The 16,049-nt window shown below is 35.3% G+C and overlaps 1 protein-coding gene across 9 annotated transcripts in view; it reads left to right on the top strand.

Annotated features, from left to right (window-relative positions):
- The window catches only part of ncam1a (neural cell adhesion molecule 1a), a 765,634-nt gene that overhangs the window by 607,416 nt on the left and 142,169 nt on the right, over positions 1-16,049 (top strand). For 5 of the 9 annotated variants that reach the window (XM_051932379.1, XM_051932377.1, XM_051932374.1 and 2 more), the window contains one exon: positions 6,838-6,867. The exons of the other annotated variants lie outside the window; for them this stretch is intronic. In XM_051932379.1, the coding sequence (XP_051788339.1) occupies positions 6,838-6,867 (30 nt within the window). The remainder of the gene's footprint in view (positions 1-6,837; positions 6,868-16,049) is intronic. 9 annotated transcript variants of the gene reach the window in all.

The following is a 16,049-nucleotide window of genomic DNA, read 5'->3' as shown; positions in this document are numbered from 1 at the left end:
TGGATTGGTTCCTGCCTTGCACCCTGTGTTGACTGGGATTGGCTCCAGCAGACCCCCGTGACCCTGTGTTTGGATTCAGCGGGTTGCACAATGGATGGATGCTCACATCTTTGTAACACAATGTTGAATCAGGGAAAATGGAAACCAGTCTAGTTATGAGGTAGATGTACTTAATAATCTGGCCACTCATTGCACATACATGTGTTACTGTCAAACATGAATATCTATTAATGGTCTCCTGACTATTGTTAGATTCTTCAGTTTCTTAAACACAAGGTAAACATGGTGGTCCTTAATAAGTTGTGAAACCAGGAGGATATCACCATTACCTCTTGATGGGAAGTCAGGGCAAAAAAGGTTAAAAAGTCTAAATTACACATTTTGAAAAGCTGAAGTTTTCAGCAAGTTAAAATCCTGATATGTATTGTTGTGGCTTTGATAGACTGCTCAGCTACCCTAATCCGTCAAGAGCAGCATCTGCAAAACTTTTGAGTGGCAGTATGAAAATTCCAGAATCTTTCTTTCTAAACCATGCCACCGTCATGCATCTTATTTAATTTTAATAACTAAAAATTATTGCATGATGCACGTTGTCATCAACTAGACATCATTGATAACCTAACCACTATAGAATGTATAACTTATGAAGAATTATGCCAACAGAAGACTGCTTTATACAAATAGTGTACTCTAAAGGATTAACATGTGTGGGGCGTTTGTGGCATTCTGGGAGATTTCCTGTGCCAAATCTGCCCCCTAGTGTTTCAATGTGAATGATTTTTTATTATTATTTTAAAATGTAGCCTTATTAGAGTTCTATTTAAAAATGCCAAGGGTTATATGAATTTGGCGAGCAGAAGAATAATCATAGTGTTTAGCTCTAGCAAAACATGTTGGCAATGCAGTTGGCACTGTCAGAGAAAGCGGAGGTCTGCGATCATAACATCATTTGGCATTGGCATATATTTCCATTATTATCAGACACCACTTTCATCTTTATTTGTTCCCATTGTAGATATAATTAATATACTTTCTATCTCAATCATTCATATTCATGAGTTTTGGAAATTGACCATATTCCGCTGTCATTCTGTGAATAAAGAGATTTATGATATTGAAGGATCTTAGCTTTATAAAGCCCCCAACTAAATACAACCCTAAGAATCCAAAAACAGACCTGCTACCATCAAAATAGTATTACAAGCATGAGTTTATATTTGGGTTAGACATTTTATGGAAAACATTTTAAGAAATGTCTTATTTGATGTTTGATTAAGTTTAGTGGTCATTTATTTCAGTTCACAGGTGAAAGACATCATTTGCCTTATGTTGTGAATCATATGCATGAAATATACACATTTAAAAATGAATTAAGCCTCCCTTCTTTTATTTGAAAATTTTGTTAAGATAAGTAATTGAATAAAATGTGCTTGGTTTTAGTTTGATCACTTGTCACGCTGTCCTTGAAAGTGTGACACAGATCTATTACTCTGCAGATTCTTCTTGCCCACTGTAATAAAATCATTTACAATTAGCCATGGCACTTATAGTCCTTGTAAGAATAGCTCCTGCTTCTGGGTAAGAATTGCTAATCTCCAATTCTCGACTATTAAATGGGTCCCACTGAAACACAGTGACAATGAAAAGGTCGTCCAAGTGATCTTATTACCTGTCAGGTTGCATTTTATTTAGAGTGATAGACTAGTTTTTGACAGGAACTGACACAGGTAAAGTCAGCACATTATGACTCAACAAAGCCCCTACTACAGAAATGCAAATAACATTTGCACTGCCATTGCAGTAATGCTATAAGTGCAAGTGAAAGTCCCAGCAGGGGAGTCGTGGTGATGATTATATTCTACTAGTGGCTCCCAAACCGTAGTCTGCTTATTTTAATAAGGCCACATTTTAGGTTTTTAAACCTGAAGATGAAAAAGTTGGCCTTCCCATGTATTTTTAAAATGTATTTTAAATCATAAATGAGGACTGATTTGTGTAAAAGTGGGAGACAGTGATTTAGGTACACAATGGGATGACTTACCTGCAACTTATAGGCACGAAAGAGCTTGAAAATAAATAAGCTGACTCGAATTCACAAAGTTCATGAAGTTAAACCAAAATCAGTTACTGTATGTGATATGAAGATTACCTAATTTATACTGTATCTCTTACCTTCATCTGAGGTACCATTAGGGTGACTGAATTTTACACCATAGAGCATTTGAATCAAATTCATTCTCTTGAATTTCTGTACAGTGTCATTGATTGCATGACTTTCTGCCTTCTGTCATTACATTAATATGAAGCTGTGTGTTTTTTGCTTGGGTTTAATCTAGGAAATGAATAGCTATCCTTAATGTATTTCTTATTCATACATCAATCCATTCATCAATTCATATTTATAATACAGTATTTTGTACTGAGTGGGCATTATATTTGGCATCTTCTCAAGTTATTTGACTGCTCACCTTTTGATACCATCAGATGTACACATCATACTATTTAAAGCTGCTGGGCAGCCACCAGGAGGTCATCTGTGTGCAATGATTAGATTCAAATTGCTGAAAACCTGACACCAGCCACAAGTGGGTGCCAGAGACCCTAACATGAAAATATCAGGAACATTTCTCCAGAATAGGTTTCCATGCACAACAATGAAACAAAAATAGGCCACCATACCAGAAATATATAGACAGGGCGATGTTTCTGTGTTCAGAAATATACCATTGAATCAGGCTGATGGAAGCTGGTAGAGTTACAGATTAGTGTTAGTCAAATAAGTCACATATTGAAAGAGACGTATTGAAGCATATTAGAAAGCGTACCTCATTTGACGGTGTAATAGATTGGATAGAACAGTTAACAAACCTACCCAACTTTGTTCCTGTAAGTGAAAAATAAGAAAGTGACATTGTAATGGGTGGTCTAAAGAGCAGACATACTGGACTTGAGAGTATTAGAAAAAGGGTTGCCTGGTCCAATAAATTCCTGTTTTGATATGTTCATGGATTCATTCTGCAGTTTAGTATTGGCAAATTAATGCTGGCTGTGTTTTCTTGGTACACAATGGGTTGAAACAGAACAACACTAGAGTAATGAAGGACTGTCAAACATCATTGTTGAATAGATTCATCTGTGTATGGCAGTAGTGTACACATCTGAAAATGTAATTTAATGCTTATGGCATATGTCACAGAAATTCCAAGAATGGTTCCACAAATATGCAGAGCTCCATCACCAGCTCATCTCATCTCATTTTCTAAAACCGCATTTCCTGGTGAGGGTCACAGTGGCAGCAAGCCAAGCAAGTTAGCCCAGTCTTCCCTGTCCGCAGCTACAGGTTCCACCCCATCCTGAGGAATTTCCACGTGTTCCCAAGCCTGCCCTTCCATTGTGTCTGAGGTTTCCATAGGGATGAAGCTTCTTGAAGGGCATCCTTACAACATGCCCAAACCAACTCAACTGGCTCCTCTTGATCTTCAGGAGTAGTGACTGTACTAGGGGGCTCTCCCAAATTACTGAGCCTCTCACTACTATTTTGAACAAACAGCAAAACAGCATCTTATTTACATGGGCCTCCTTTCCTGTGTTGAAATTTGCCATCTTAATGATCCATTACTGTAAAAAATTCAGACTCTTCTGGCAGCAAATGGAGGACCAACTCAGCATTTGTGCCCAATAAAGTTGCCACTTGGTGCATATGGTTTATCTTTTGTAGTTTGTACAATGCAGCTACTACTCAAAACTATTTGAAAAAAATTATTAGCATGTATTTATTAGGTGTTACAGTTGCTCGAGTTGTTTTCCTACTGAGATATTGCTTCAAATGCTGTCTGTCTAAAGTTTCCACATTTTCACTGTGCATGCATGGGTTTGATCTGGACACACCGCTTCTTCCCCATATCCCAAATGCATGCATGTTCAGGTGCCTGTCCACTTTAAACTGGTCCTGTGTGTGTGATTGTACCCTATGACGGACTGTGTCACCTCTGGAGCCAACTCCTGTCTTGCATTAGATGCTGTCAGGATAGGCTGTGTCACTACCACAACTCTGTTATTAAATTAGCAGGTTAAGAAAATGAATGGCTAAATGTACAATATGGAGATATTTGCAAGTACATAGTATACATTTAAAAAAGAAAAATATATAGATAGTTTAAAATAGTTAAGAAAGAATGATTTAAACTGGTTAGCTTCATCATTTATTTATTTCTAAATGACATTCTATCGCTAACTACATTTGCCACTGTGGTAACATGTTTCTATGTCTGTTAAAATGAGATTAAACCAAGCGAAATTTAAGAAAGTATTAAAATGGTTTGCATCAAATAATGATGAAAGAAAGAAGCAGGAGATACATTATTAAAAGACGTAACTTTTGATCTAAAGACAGGTAGAAGTTGGAATATTGGGAAAGATCAAACTAGCATTCATGAAAACCCAATATGAAAAGCAGAAATTAAAGTCTAGCAGGAGTAAAATAGTGCTCCTCAGAGTAATTCAAACTCTCAGCCTTAACCATGGTGTAACTAGTTACTTGTTTTTCTGAATAAATCTTAAAATTGAGGCATTCATAAAGGCAGGCACCATGATATCACAAAGCCACATCCATGACAGTGCTCATTGTCACCATTAACAAAATGGCCACAGCCATAGAGATACGCCCAAAAATTGTCTACTCCTGCCAAAAATTGGTAAGTAAAATGACATCTGTTATTAAACACCTAAATGTCTAAGGATTATTCAAAATTAGACAAGGAGATGATTTATATAGTCATCAGTGCAGGCAAAGGGTCAACCGAGGAATAAGGCACGCTGAAACTTCCACTATATTTAGAGTGTCACTTCTGTGATTTCATCAGTTCTATAATCGCAATGAAGTGATGCATCCAAAACATGCACTTAAAACAAAGAAATAGGAATGGAATTAAACTTTGTCAAAACAGATCAAAATGAACAAATAACTTTAAAAACTGAAAAAAAATCATAAAATAGACGAAATTGCATGTATAAAACATGTTAAACATTACAGCACCACAAAGACATTATGAAAATAGCAATAAAAATAATTAAATAACAAGAATGCAAAATTGAATCCTCATAAAATAAAAATTAGATTGATAACAAAAGGGATGAAAGGACAGATGGATAATAATGTTACTTAGAAACTCTGACCCCCTGTAACCTAAAAACAAACATCGCAGGGTCAGGAAATTAATAAATCAAAAAGAGGATGACTTAACTTTTACAGTGCAACAAGTCTTATCAAAAATTAAAGCAAGTAGTGGTTATATTTCTAACTTATAATGTAGACTGACAGCAATAGCAAGACATCCAGTTAAACAAAGGGTTCAGTTAAGAAGCAATTAAAAAATCTATCAGAATAAAAAATAAAAGCAAGAAGCTCAGTAGTTTAACATGTTTAAAGGGAAATCTATAATAGTACATTGAATTAAATCAGATCTTTATCAAGAAAATTTGGCACTTTTGAACGAACCAGTCACTGATAAAAACATTCAAGCTAAGTGAACCATTTACTTTACTACTATAAATGTGCTGTTACAGAATCTTTCGTTCTTCATAATAGTATTATTGCAGTCATTATCCATGAGCATTTTATGTATTGCACAATGTCTCTAAGAAGACAGCTGAATGAGTTACTTTGTGTTCTTCAAATAGAGTATTGACAGATGGAGCTTGCATTTCATTTGATAAACATTTTTTTGCAGTGCTGCAAACAAATGTTATGTTTCACTTCAATAAATGTAGGCTGTACGTTTTCTAGTATAAACAGTGCATTAATTAAATGAAAAGTGCAGAAATGGTTCGACATACACTTTTTGATTGTGGTTTCCTTGTGCGTTCATGCATTCTGCATGTCTCTTCAGCTTTCACAATGAATACACACACACCATATACCTTTAAACCATCTGATCTTTAACCTTTCCTACAGTTCATTATACACATATTTCTTCATTTGATTACAATTTATGCCCTTCACAGTATAGAGAAGAAGATACTTGAATGCTGTGTACATAATTTAACTTTTCAAAATAAATGAAATAACTTGCCTTTGACACAAAATATGTTTATTTTGGGAAGCTTGGATAAGAGAAATGTGTGAAATGTAGTGGGGCTGGCTGAAGAGCTTAGCCACAAAGGAACAAGTTCATGTTAAATGTGACTTGACACGTCAAATTAAGCTCTTCTACAAAGTGTTTTCTTCTTCCCCTTCAATGGGAAGTGTCACATCTGCATCTGATCTTAGCCAAACCTCTCTCTCCACAAGCAGGCTAATTTTAAAATGCTTTTGGGAAGGCTTGGCTGGATCTTACAAGTTATTCCTTGTGAAATGGACTTGCCATTCAAGGCTACTGTCATGTTTTTTCTATTCTGGAATAGCCTTACTGTTTAAAATGCAAGCTCAAGCTGCTATTTTATGTTAAAAAAGGGAACCATTTGTGCTTTACTGTGCAGGTACCTTTTATCTTCCTATTATCATCGTCATCATCATCATTGTCATCATTGTTATTGTTCTTATAGGTGGACAGAAATGTATAATTAAAAGTTTATAAAATCTGCTTCATTTTGTTTCTGATTTAATTCAAATCCACACATCTTTCTTTTAAAATAAGCTCATTTCATTGGAATAGACCAGGTAAATGAAAGCAATTGCAAGTACAGAATTGTGCATGTGGATCTAAATGCAGTGCATGTCTCTTCCGCATTCAAAAAAAGATTTATTTTTAAGGAATCTTTTTTCTTGCCTTTTTTTTTTTTTTTTTTTTGCTTTTTTTTTATTCCTGTCGTATTTTGTTTTTTGTCTGTTTTCTCCAGGCTTCATGGACCCGGCCAGATACATATAAGGTATGGCTACTAAATATGTAGCCAGTCTCTAAAGATACTAATTTATAGAATAGCTAAGAAACTCTAAAACTAGGCTAAGAACTAACTCAATTAACACAATTAAATTAACATTCCAGCTACAGGTCATGTTCTTTCTAGTATATTATTTTAAGAGAGATTGGTATTTATTTGAAAGAGGAGATACGTAAATGATGCCCAAAGCAGCATACAGAATGTACAGTAATGCTATGTAAAAGGTATTTCCTGCAATGAAGATTTTAAAGCAAATTAAAACCAGAAAATGTGTACATGCAAGCATTTGTTTATTCTATTTGATTTCAAACAAATCTTAAATTGCATACTGTTTACTTTTCTTATGTCCCTAATCAAGGCTGCTGAGATGAATGTGACCTTTTTATTTGGTGGGCAATGACCCAAAGACAATGTAAATCAAATTGTTAATCATGTGCAAATGTATCTCAAAATGTTTTTGTTTTATAGTTTCTTTCCATTTTAGACTGTACTTAGATTTTTGGTTATATACACATTTTTTTCAAATTCTTCAATTATAATAAAACTTAAGGAAGTGGAAAAACACTAAATAATATAAAATCTATAGTTTATTGCATACAGACTCTCTAGTGTTAAAAGGTTGCTTTTCATGAAAGTAATGAATAACAATTCTTCTGTCACTCAGAGGTTATCATCGTAAACCTGAATTCTTTATACTATAGCAACATTAGCCCTTCAAATAATTCTGCATTTACTATTTCTGCTTTCTCATCTGATGTGTCCCCCACACAGCTGAGTTGTTTTTTTGCTGTGTTGACGCTGTCATTTTTACTTTCTCCACTAAAGTTGAAGTCAGTAGGCAGCGCTCCCCTCCAGTTGTGTTTGCTGGCATTGCCAAGATGAGTTGTGAAGCCTTTCTTTTACGTTTTCTTCATTGTATCTAAGTTGACGAATTTTGGTGTCATTGTAGCTATAGCATATTTTATTTGTCTTTTATTTACCCCCTGCTACGTTCAAGATTTACCCAATATGCGTAGTAGGTGTCTGTAGACTCTATGATGATTGCAAAATATAGGAGAGATGTCCAGTTTGACAAGGGTAGTGCAGCTTTTAATCTTGCCATGTGGAATTTATTTATGTTGCCTGTGTGGGTTTCTCTAGGTGCTCTGGTTTCCTGCATCATCCCAAAGAGTGGCATCTTAAGTTACCTGATGACACTAACTGACCTTATATGAGTGAGTGTGAGTGTGGCATCCTGTGTGCAGATGCTGCTAATTGGGTGTTCCCAAAATGCATTACTGGAAACCGCCATTGAACCCTGTTCTAGAGGTAATGATAAAACGATTCATATAAATTCTGGTGAAGGCTTTAGGTTATATCCAAAAAAAATATGCATCAAATGAGAAATCTTATACAGAGAGAGCTACATTTCTTGACACAAAACAACACAAAATATTACAACTTCTGGAGCCACCTGAAAAAAGTATGCTGAATTAGATATATCTGACTTAATTGTTTTTATAATACTGTATGTATTTCTAAAGCTAAAAGCTTTTTGTTTCTTAGTTGTTTTTATTAAATTTCGATATGAAAATAAATCTCTTTCTCATCAATAGCAAAAAACAAGAAAATTGTTTAATCAATAATATCTAGAATTTATTTTTCCCATTGCAGCTGGAGTTTTATTTATTTTAATTTGTTATATTTTGTAGGTCTCAGGGGTACACTAGTAAATCAGATCTTTTTTGAATTAAATATTTTTAGTCATGTTTTCATTCTTTTCCTAAAGGACAGATATGTCTCCATTACCATAGTACAAACTGATACTGATGAGATAAAAATTAGAAGAACACTTAAAATATTGTCAGTACTTGAAGTCCTGGAGTGATTCAAACAAAGAATTCCACAGCATATCATTTTTTCTGCATTCCCACTTGAGCTCATTATCCATATGTGTAATGGAAGGGCTAAACGAAATATGATACGCCAATCTCTAACAGATTTTGTTCTGTACATTCTGTGAAATCCATTAATTCTTGAAATCACCATCCACAATTCTGTCATCCATTGTTACACCAGAATATTATACTTGTATTCTTGTATTATTCAACCAAAAATTCTTGACTGGAACTCCTTCCATGATTTCGCCAGCATTATTATTTCCAACTTAGTGACTGCAAGATACCTTTTTGTTTCTTTCCAGGCCTATTATCTAATTTAGAATTATCAGTTGGTTTTACAGCACTCTGACACCCATTCTGTATTTTTCTTCTCTTTCATGCATTCATATTTAAATGTATTAATTTAACAGACACTTTACTCTGAAGCAGCTTACAAATCCAATCACATTTTTCCCATATTTCAACAGCTCTCGAGTCGAGTGACATTCCTGAGTCTCTTATTGAGGCATTAGTTCTTTATTGTCCAAAGCCTGGTGGAATATATTAGTTTTTTATTCTGCAAAGAATTCTGGTTGGGTGACACTGTGGCATTCCTTGCAGATCCCCATTGTTGGGGACTTTCATATTCTTCCTGTTCTATCATAGGTTTTCTTTAGGTATTCAAGTCTCCTAAAACATCAAACAGACTTGCATGTTAGACTGACTGATGACTGTAGACTGGCACGGTTTTAGTTTTTACGGGTGTGTTTACGTGAGTGTGCCAACAAGAAAGTGGAAGTGGATTCTGAAAAGAGATGGGTGGAAACTGGCTTATGAAAAGAACATTATTTGAGTTCATCATGCAAAAATCTGCACTTTTAATTTCTTTTAAGAAACTATAGAGGCAAGAAAAGAAAACTGATGCCAAATGTGTGCTGCAGACAATGAGATCTTTCCATGCAGGTCATTTGAGCCTCTTTTTGGAGAGCGGTAGAGAGCTTATTTATTTCAGAAGAAACATTAGTCACAGCAGAATTCAGTACACTAATAATATTATAACCAAAGTTCACATAAATACATTTTACTGAAGAACTATGTATTTTTGTGTAGTTTTCCTGTTTATTTTAAACAAAGTCAAGAGTTAATTTTATATATCATGACTACCATTTTGTGACATGCCATGCAGGTACTTTGTGACTATGAGACATGGGCGTAATAGCAATAAAGATATAAACAAAATACAACAGCCAAAACAAACATTATTGACGTGATCCTGACTGTTTTAAAGTGTCCTTATTCACTGGAGTCTGGCTTTTCTTTATAATGGATTGTTATTTTATATTTTGCTTCAGGATATATTGTGCTTCACAGTATAAATATAAAAACTAGAGTTTTCCCAATATATTTGATAACATGGTTTCATTTTCTTTAATGGCTTTATTTTGCTTTCCCCTGTTAATAAATGCCATTGTCAAGATGAAATCTAATCAATAGAGCTGCCTACTTGGTAACTTATAAGAGCATTAGTAAGGCTGGTGAAAAGGTCATTCTCCAGGACAGGAGCTGACAATTTTTAATAATGATCAAACTCCTTCTGGGGTCCTAAAGTGGGTCTCAAGCCTGATACTCTAGCCATTATCAGTCACTACTGGTTTTATTGCTGTGGACTCGATAATAAAACCTCATAATCCTGGGTCAGAAAGCTTTCTGTTGGCTAATGGTTCTGCGATTGCAGATAGCAAATATTGTACTGGAGATGTGCTCTAATTGATTCAGAAAATGTGATACTAGGACCTGTGTAGTACTGCTAATTATTCCTAGTGTATAAAAACAAACTCGACTTCTGGATGTAAAGTCTTCAAATAGGGTAGATTATCAGTGTTATTTACTGAAAAATACTGATTCATTCTGTACCACAAAAATACTGGGATTTTATATTTTACATCCAGTGATTTAGTTAACCATTTTCACACTAGTCAGTTTTTAAGGAGCTAATCAGTGTTTTAGTCAGTTTTTAGGGGCTTATACTGACTGCAAAGTAAAACAGATTGTGGTCTGAATACTGAAATCACCAAGTAAAAATTCAGCTTTCTGATTATGGTATGAGCTGACCAAGATAGAAACTGTCCTTTGACCTTTTATGCTTGACGGTAACACAAGGAAGAAATTGTGACACAGGTATAGGAACTAAAATATAAGAGGCTGCCTTTATTGAACTTCTGAACTTAATATGGCAACACACTTCAGTCCTCTGTATTCTAAAAAGATTTCTTTTGTTTCTTTAATTGTTCCTTTCATATACACAATTGATGATATTTGTCTGGATGTTGCTTAAAACAAGTACAGTCTCATACATCAGACGCGTGTATTTTACACATGCCTTTTCTTTCTTTGAGTAATATTCTTTACAAAAGGGTTACATGTATAGTTATACTCTAGGAACTAATGGAACACTGGTCCTCCGTCACCCAGTCTTCATTCCATTCACACAATTAAAAGCCATGTCACATTGCATGACTATTCCAGAGATTTTCAGTTGTAACCTTCATTACTTAATCTTAGTAAGTTAGAGGTAGTCAGTTTGATGTACTTAGTGACTAACTCCAACTAGTCCGTGACTTGCTCCATCAAAGCAAAATAGATGTGTCTTTAGTTGTAGGGGTGGGTTCTGTGTGCATGATTGCTGACCACCATGAATGCTAATCAGGAAGTACAAAGCACATAATGCAGCAATGAGGAATAATGAATGCAGATGTTTTGGACCTCACAAGAGAAGCTCGTCTGTCTGATATCTTGTGTTTTACATACAAAGACAGAGCAGAAAAAAGAAAAAAATAAGGCAGAGATTGCAGCTGAACTGTTGTCCTTGTTAATAATTCATAAAGCACTAGCTCCTTAAGGAAGAACATTATTGGATGTCAATAAAAAGGGTAGAGCATACTGTAGCTCTGCAGGGAAGTGGGCACTCAGTCACTAAATGTGACTTGGCCACTGATTTTCAGTCATTTAAATTGACATGGTCACACAACAAGATCAGCATCTGTGGTTGGCAGGTCTGTGGTAAAACACATTTGGAGTATGTGGCATTGCAAGAGTTTAAAAAACAGACTATAAAGGAGCCTCAATTGAGAGAGAAAGAAAGAAAGAAAGAAAGAAAGAAAGAAAGAAAGAAAGAAAGAAAGAAAGAAAGAAAGAAAGAAAGAAAGAAAGAAAGAAAGAAAGAAAGAAAGAAAGAAAGAAAGGAAAATGGTGGATAATGGAAAAGACTGAAAGAAAAGATGAAGAGAGGAGGCAGGCAGTCATGGATGTGGCACTGAGAGGAGTGGGTGCCCAGTGTTCACTGGGCCGGCTCGCTCCTGCAGTTAACCACTTCAAGTAGACTCCCACTGAAAACTGAGGGATGGCAATGGGAGAAAGCAACAGGGCTCTCAGGTTTCCCACTGAATGCCATGGGATGGTGGCAGGGGCACAGATTGGATGAAAGGGTTAACTGCACCTGTCGTAGGCTGTCTCCTCTTACTGAGAAGATTGAAATAGGTGAGCAGAAGAGACATCAGTTTTTAGAAAGAAGTATAGAGGATCAAATGGGATTTTAAAGGAGAGATCCTGTGTCTATAACCTGTGGGTTTTAATCTGCTTATTGGTATGTTCATTGAATTGTAACCTCCACTGAACACTGTTTTAAATTGATAATTTATTGATTTATTTAATGGAAGATTCTGCATTGCACTTTTTTTGAATAATGAAACACATTGATCCATTTGCACCTACCCTTGCTTGTTTTTGTGTCCTCATTGTCTAGTCCATCCTCAGTCTATAACTGTCAATGTCCTGGGTTAAAGAGGAGTATGCTAGCTGTGGGCATCTCGGGCACCATAAAGTCTAATATACCCAACGACTAGAAGTCACTTAATGGGGCATTTACATGTACATACAAAACTGGGATAAGGTGTGTAACCCAGTTGGGGCAGAAACCAGGTTTCTTAAAAACCTCTGTTTATATGTGTAAATACACATCTGGAGTTTTCCTTTGGCAAAAACTCTCTGACGTCGTTAAATTGCATAAAAAAGAGTTAAACATCATCATTGACTACTGTGAATCCGATAACAAGTATAACGACTGTGATAATTATGTTGTGTGTTTTATAAATAGGTTTAGTCCTTCATGTGATGTGAAGTAAATAACATCAATCCCCTTTTTACATCCTCCACTTGAGCCCCTAATGATTTGCGGTTTGAATATTGCCCACTGCATCACTCAATCACACTGTTACAACATATCTATAATAAATAGCTGGATTAAAACTAAATTGACATTACCAATATGTTTCTGTTAACGGATTGCACGCAGCACACTCCTTTCTGCTCGGCTGCACAATTGAGCCCCGCAAAGGAACGGTCTACTGGTGCCCATGCCTCTTGCCTTACATTCAGTGTTGCTGAGGTAATAAAATAATTCAATAAATAAATATTGCTTTAGGTTACTCATTACTTTAAAAAGTAATCAAACTACATAAGGCATGCCACTTTTAATGCATTACAAGCAACCATGCTTCCTAGTATTGTACTGCTGAGCTTAGCACTGTTCGTTCAACTCATCAACATTTATTTGCTGATTTCTGAAATATTGAAACAGATTACTTCAATCAGGAGAAGGAAGGATGTGATCGGCCGAGCATTTGTCTCTGAAAAATGATCTTGTGGACCTGTGGCTTCTGAAACAAGGTGAAAAGAGTGCAATGAAAAATTGCAGATTACAAAATCCTAATAACTGTAACCTGGTTAATGGTTTGCATGGCCAGATAACCGGGTTACTCACAGAGAAATCTAGAAGTGTTAACCTTGTTTCTTGGCGACCAATAACTTGGTTTCTTTAACCAGAAAAAGGGTTTTAAATAGCATTTTAGAGCCTAGGATTTTGTTATTATAGCACTTGAAAATGCACTCATTAACTTTAAATGAAGGTGTTTAGAAGCTGACTTGTTTTACTTTGAGAGCCATTGGTTTAAATCTCTGTGTGCAGAGGTAGCCTGCTTCTACAGATTGGGTGGGAACCAATTAAGATAGGGAATATAATGAGAATGTCTCCAGGGTGAGGTGTGGTGGGCATGATCCCCTAAAGACCAAGGGGCACACGCAGGAAGTGCTGGAGGTGTTGTCATTTGTAGCTGAATTGGGAGCACCTGGACATTTCAAACATAAGCAGACAGCAGTTGTTTCAGACAGAAAAGATTGGTCCACTCAACTTCTTATGCTAACCCTGCAATCCCCACTAGAATAAGAGAATCTGACAGTAGAGGGTGCAATATAAGACCCTTCCGTGAATGGTGCATCATTCCATTACAAGGTGAACAGCCCAAACAGTTTTCATAATATGGGAAAAATATATCAAGCATGGTTGTTGCTCTCACAGTCAATTTAATAGTTAAATTCTAATGACAGTTGTAGATTTCTTTTACCAAATATCCTAGTGATAATAAAATAAAATATTTCTGATATAAGTTAATTTGGAGCAATTAGTTTATTTTTCATTCGATTTTTCTTTTATTTATAAGTTCAGTGATTGCATTGTTACATTCAGTACAATGGGGACAAGTATTAATAAAGTAATAAAGTATTGTTATTAGTGGCGGTGAGATAATTCAATTTTATTTCCATGTAACATGATTTGGTAATTCTCCCTTTTATTTTTATAAAAGTAAATCTCCTCTTGATTGCTTTTCTCTATTTGTTTGGGGATGCTATTGGGAGTCATTGTGGAGAATAAAATGAAAACAGTTGTAGCAGTCTCAAGTCTCTAACATTTCCCTCTAATAGGATTTTACTTAGTCATGGTAAGATAACCCAGAAATAAAATAATACATTTATGCAGCAATATGCATTTATTTGTTTGTTCATCTTTTGTTCCACAGAACAATTTTTTTTTTCTTTCTATGCTGGCAGCCTTTCTGTTTTATCAAGTCAGCCTTTCAATACTTTTCTTGAGTGTAGTTTTTGGTTTCACCTTTTGAACCCAGTCCTGAAAGAAAGCAATTCCAGTTTCCCCACCAGCTTTTATTTATTTTACTTGAAATTTTGTGCCCTATACTTTATGCAATAAAAAGCATTTATACAGTTTTCACTGTGTGCGAAAAGCAAATCCCCTGTGATGATATACAGTCCTGCCTTATGTGATGAATTTTTATTTTTTGTCATATATTTTGGTAAAAAAGCCATAATTTTTAAGTTACCTCTGACTCAGAGTTTTACTGATTGACATTTATGACAAAATATTGTACAACTTAATAAAATATTCTGGACCACTGAGAATTTTTAATAACATTTGAAACCTCTTACGTTAGAACTTATGTGCTGTATAGCCCCAGTGTTTTGATGGAGAGCTATTACATAATTCCTACTGCAGTACTGTCAGCGTGTTCCTTAGTACCCATGAGGGAGAGGTGAAAGTGACAAGAAAATCGTAGAGCACTTTTCAGGTATTTTTTTTTGTTTGTTTTGTTTCCATTATTGCCAATTTAAGAGTTTCTCCTATAATGCTCACTCATTTTTTGAGACAGTATTATGAGAAAGAATGAACACAAACACAAAGTAAAACTCATACCATATATACAAGATTAATCAGAAAATAAGGCAGATGGAGTGGAACCAGTCTTGAAACTCCAAGCTCAGCCTCACTATGCCATGTTGCCCTTCCTGCCATCAGTATAGGAAGATGGGCAGTGCTATGTTCATCTGTTCAGGATAGAGGTGTTTATTGGTTGCTGCCCATCCTATGATGGACTGTAGTGCTTGAATATTGATACTACATTGCACAAGGTTCATCCTTCAGAACTTAACTACGGTTATTGAATACACCACTGTAGAGTTGTACAGAAAGTGTGCTGGAGCAAGAGACATATTATGTTTTTATCCTGACAGATCAATTTGCTTGTTCACATGCCTAACAAACTTTATAACCCAAAATGTTTGTATATCCACTCTGCATCTCTTTATTTCTGAAAAATTAATGTAATTATAGATTATTTGCATAAGTACATATTTCCTATTAAAAAAAAGGTTTTGTCAGCTTTTTTTATCATTATATGTTGTAACAGAGTTAATGAATAATTATGTTATATTGTTCAGTGCAAGGATTCCACTGATTCTTATTGCTTTTTCCATACCACATCTGGTGTTACCAGCAAGAAGATACAGATTTGATTTAAAAAATATAAAGATTTAGTGATTGGGGTATTAGGGGGTTTGGAGGTAACACAATTATGTAGTCTTAACTTATTATACCGATCAGTGAATTGATGACACCTTCCTACA

Source organism: Erpetoichthys calabaricus, chromosome 9, assembly GCF_900747795.2.
Source record: "Erpetoichthys calabaricus chromosome 9, fErpCal1.3, whole genome shotgun sequence".
NCBI classification, from domain to species: Eukaryota; Metazoa; Chordata; class Cladistia; order Polypteriformes; family Polypteridae; genus Erpetoichthys; species Erpetoichthys calabaricus.
Note: the sequence above shows the minus strand (reverse complement) of the source record. Positions and strands in the feature narration are given on the sequence as shown.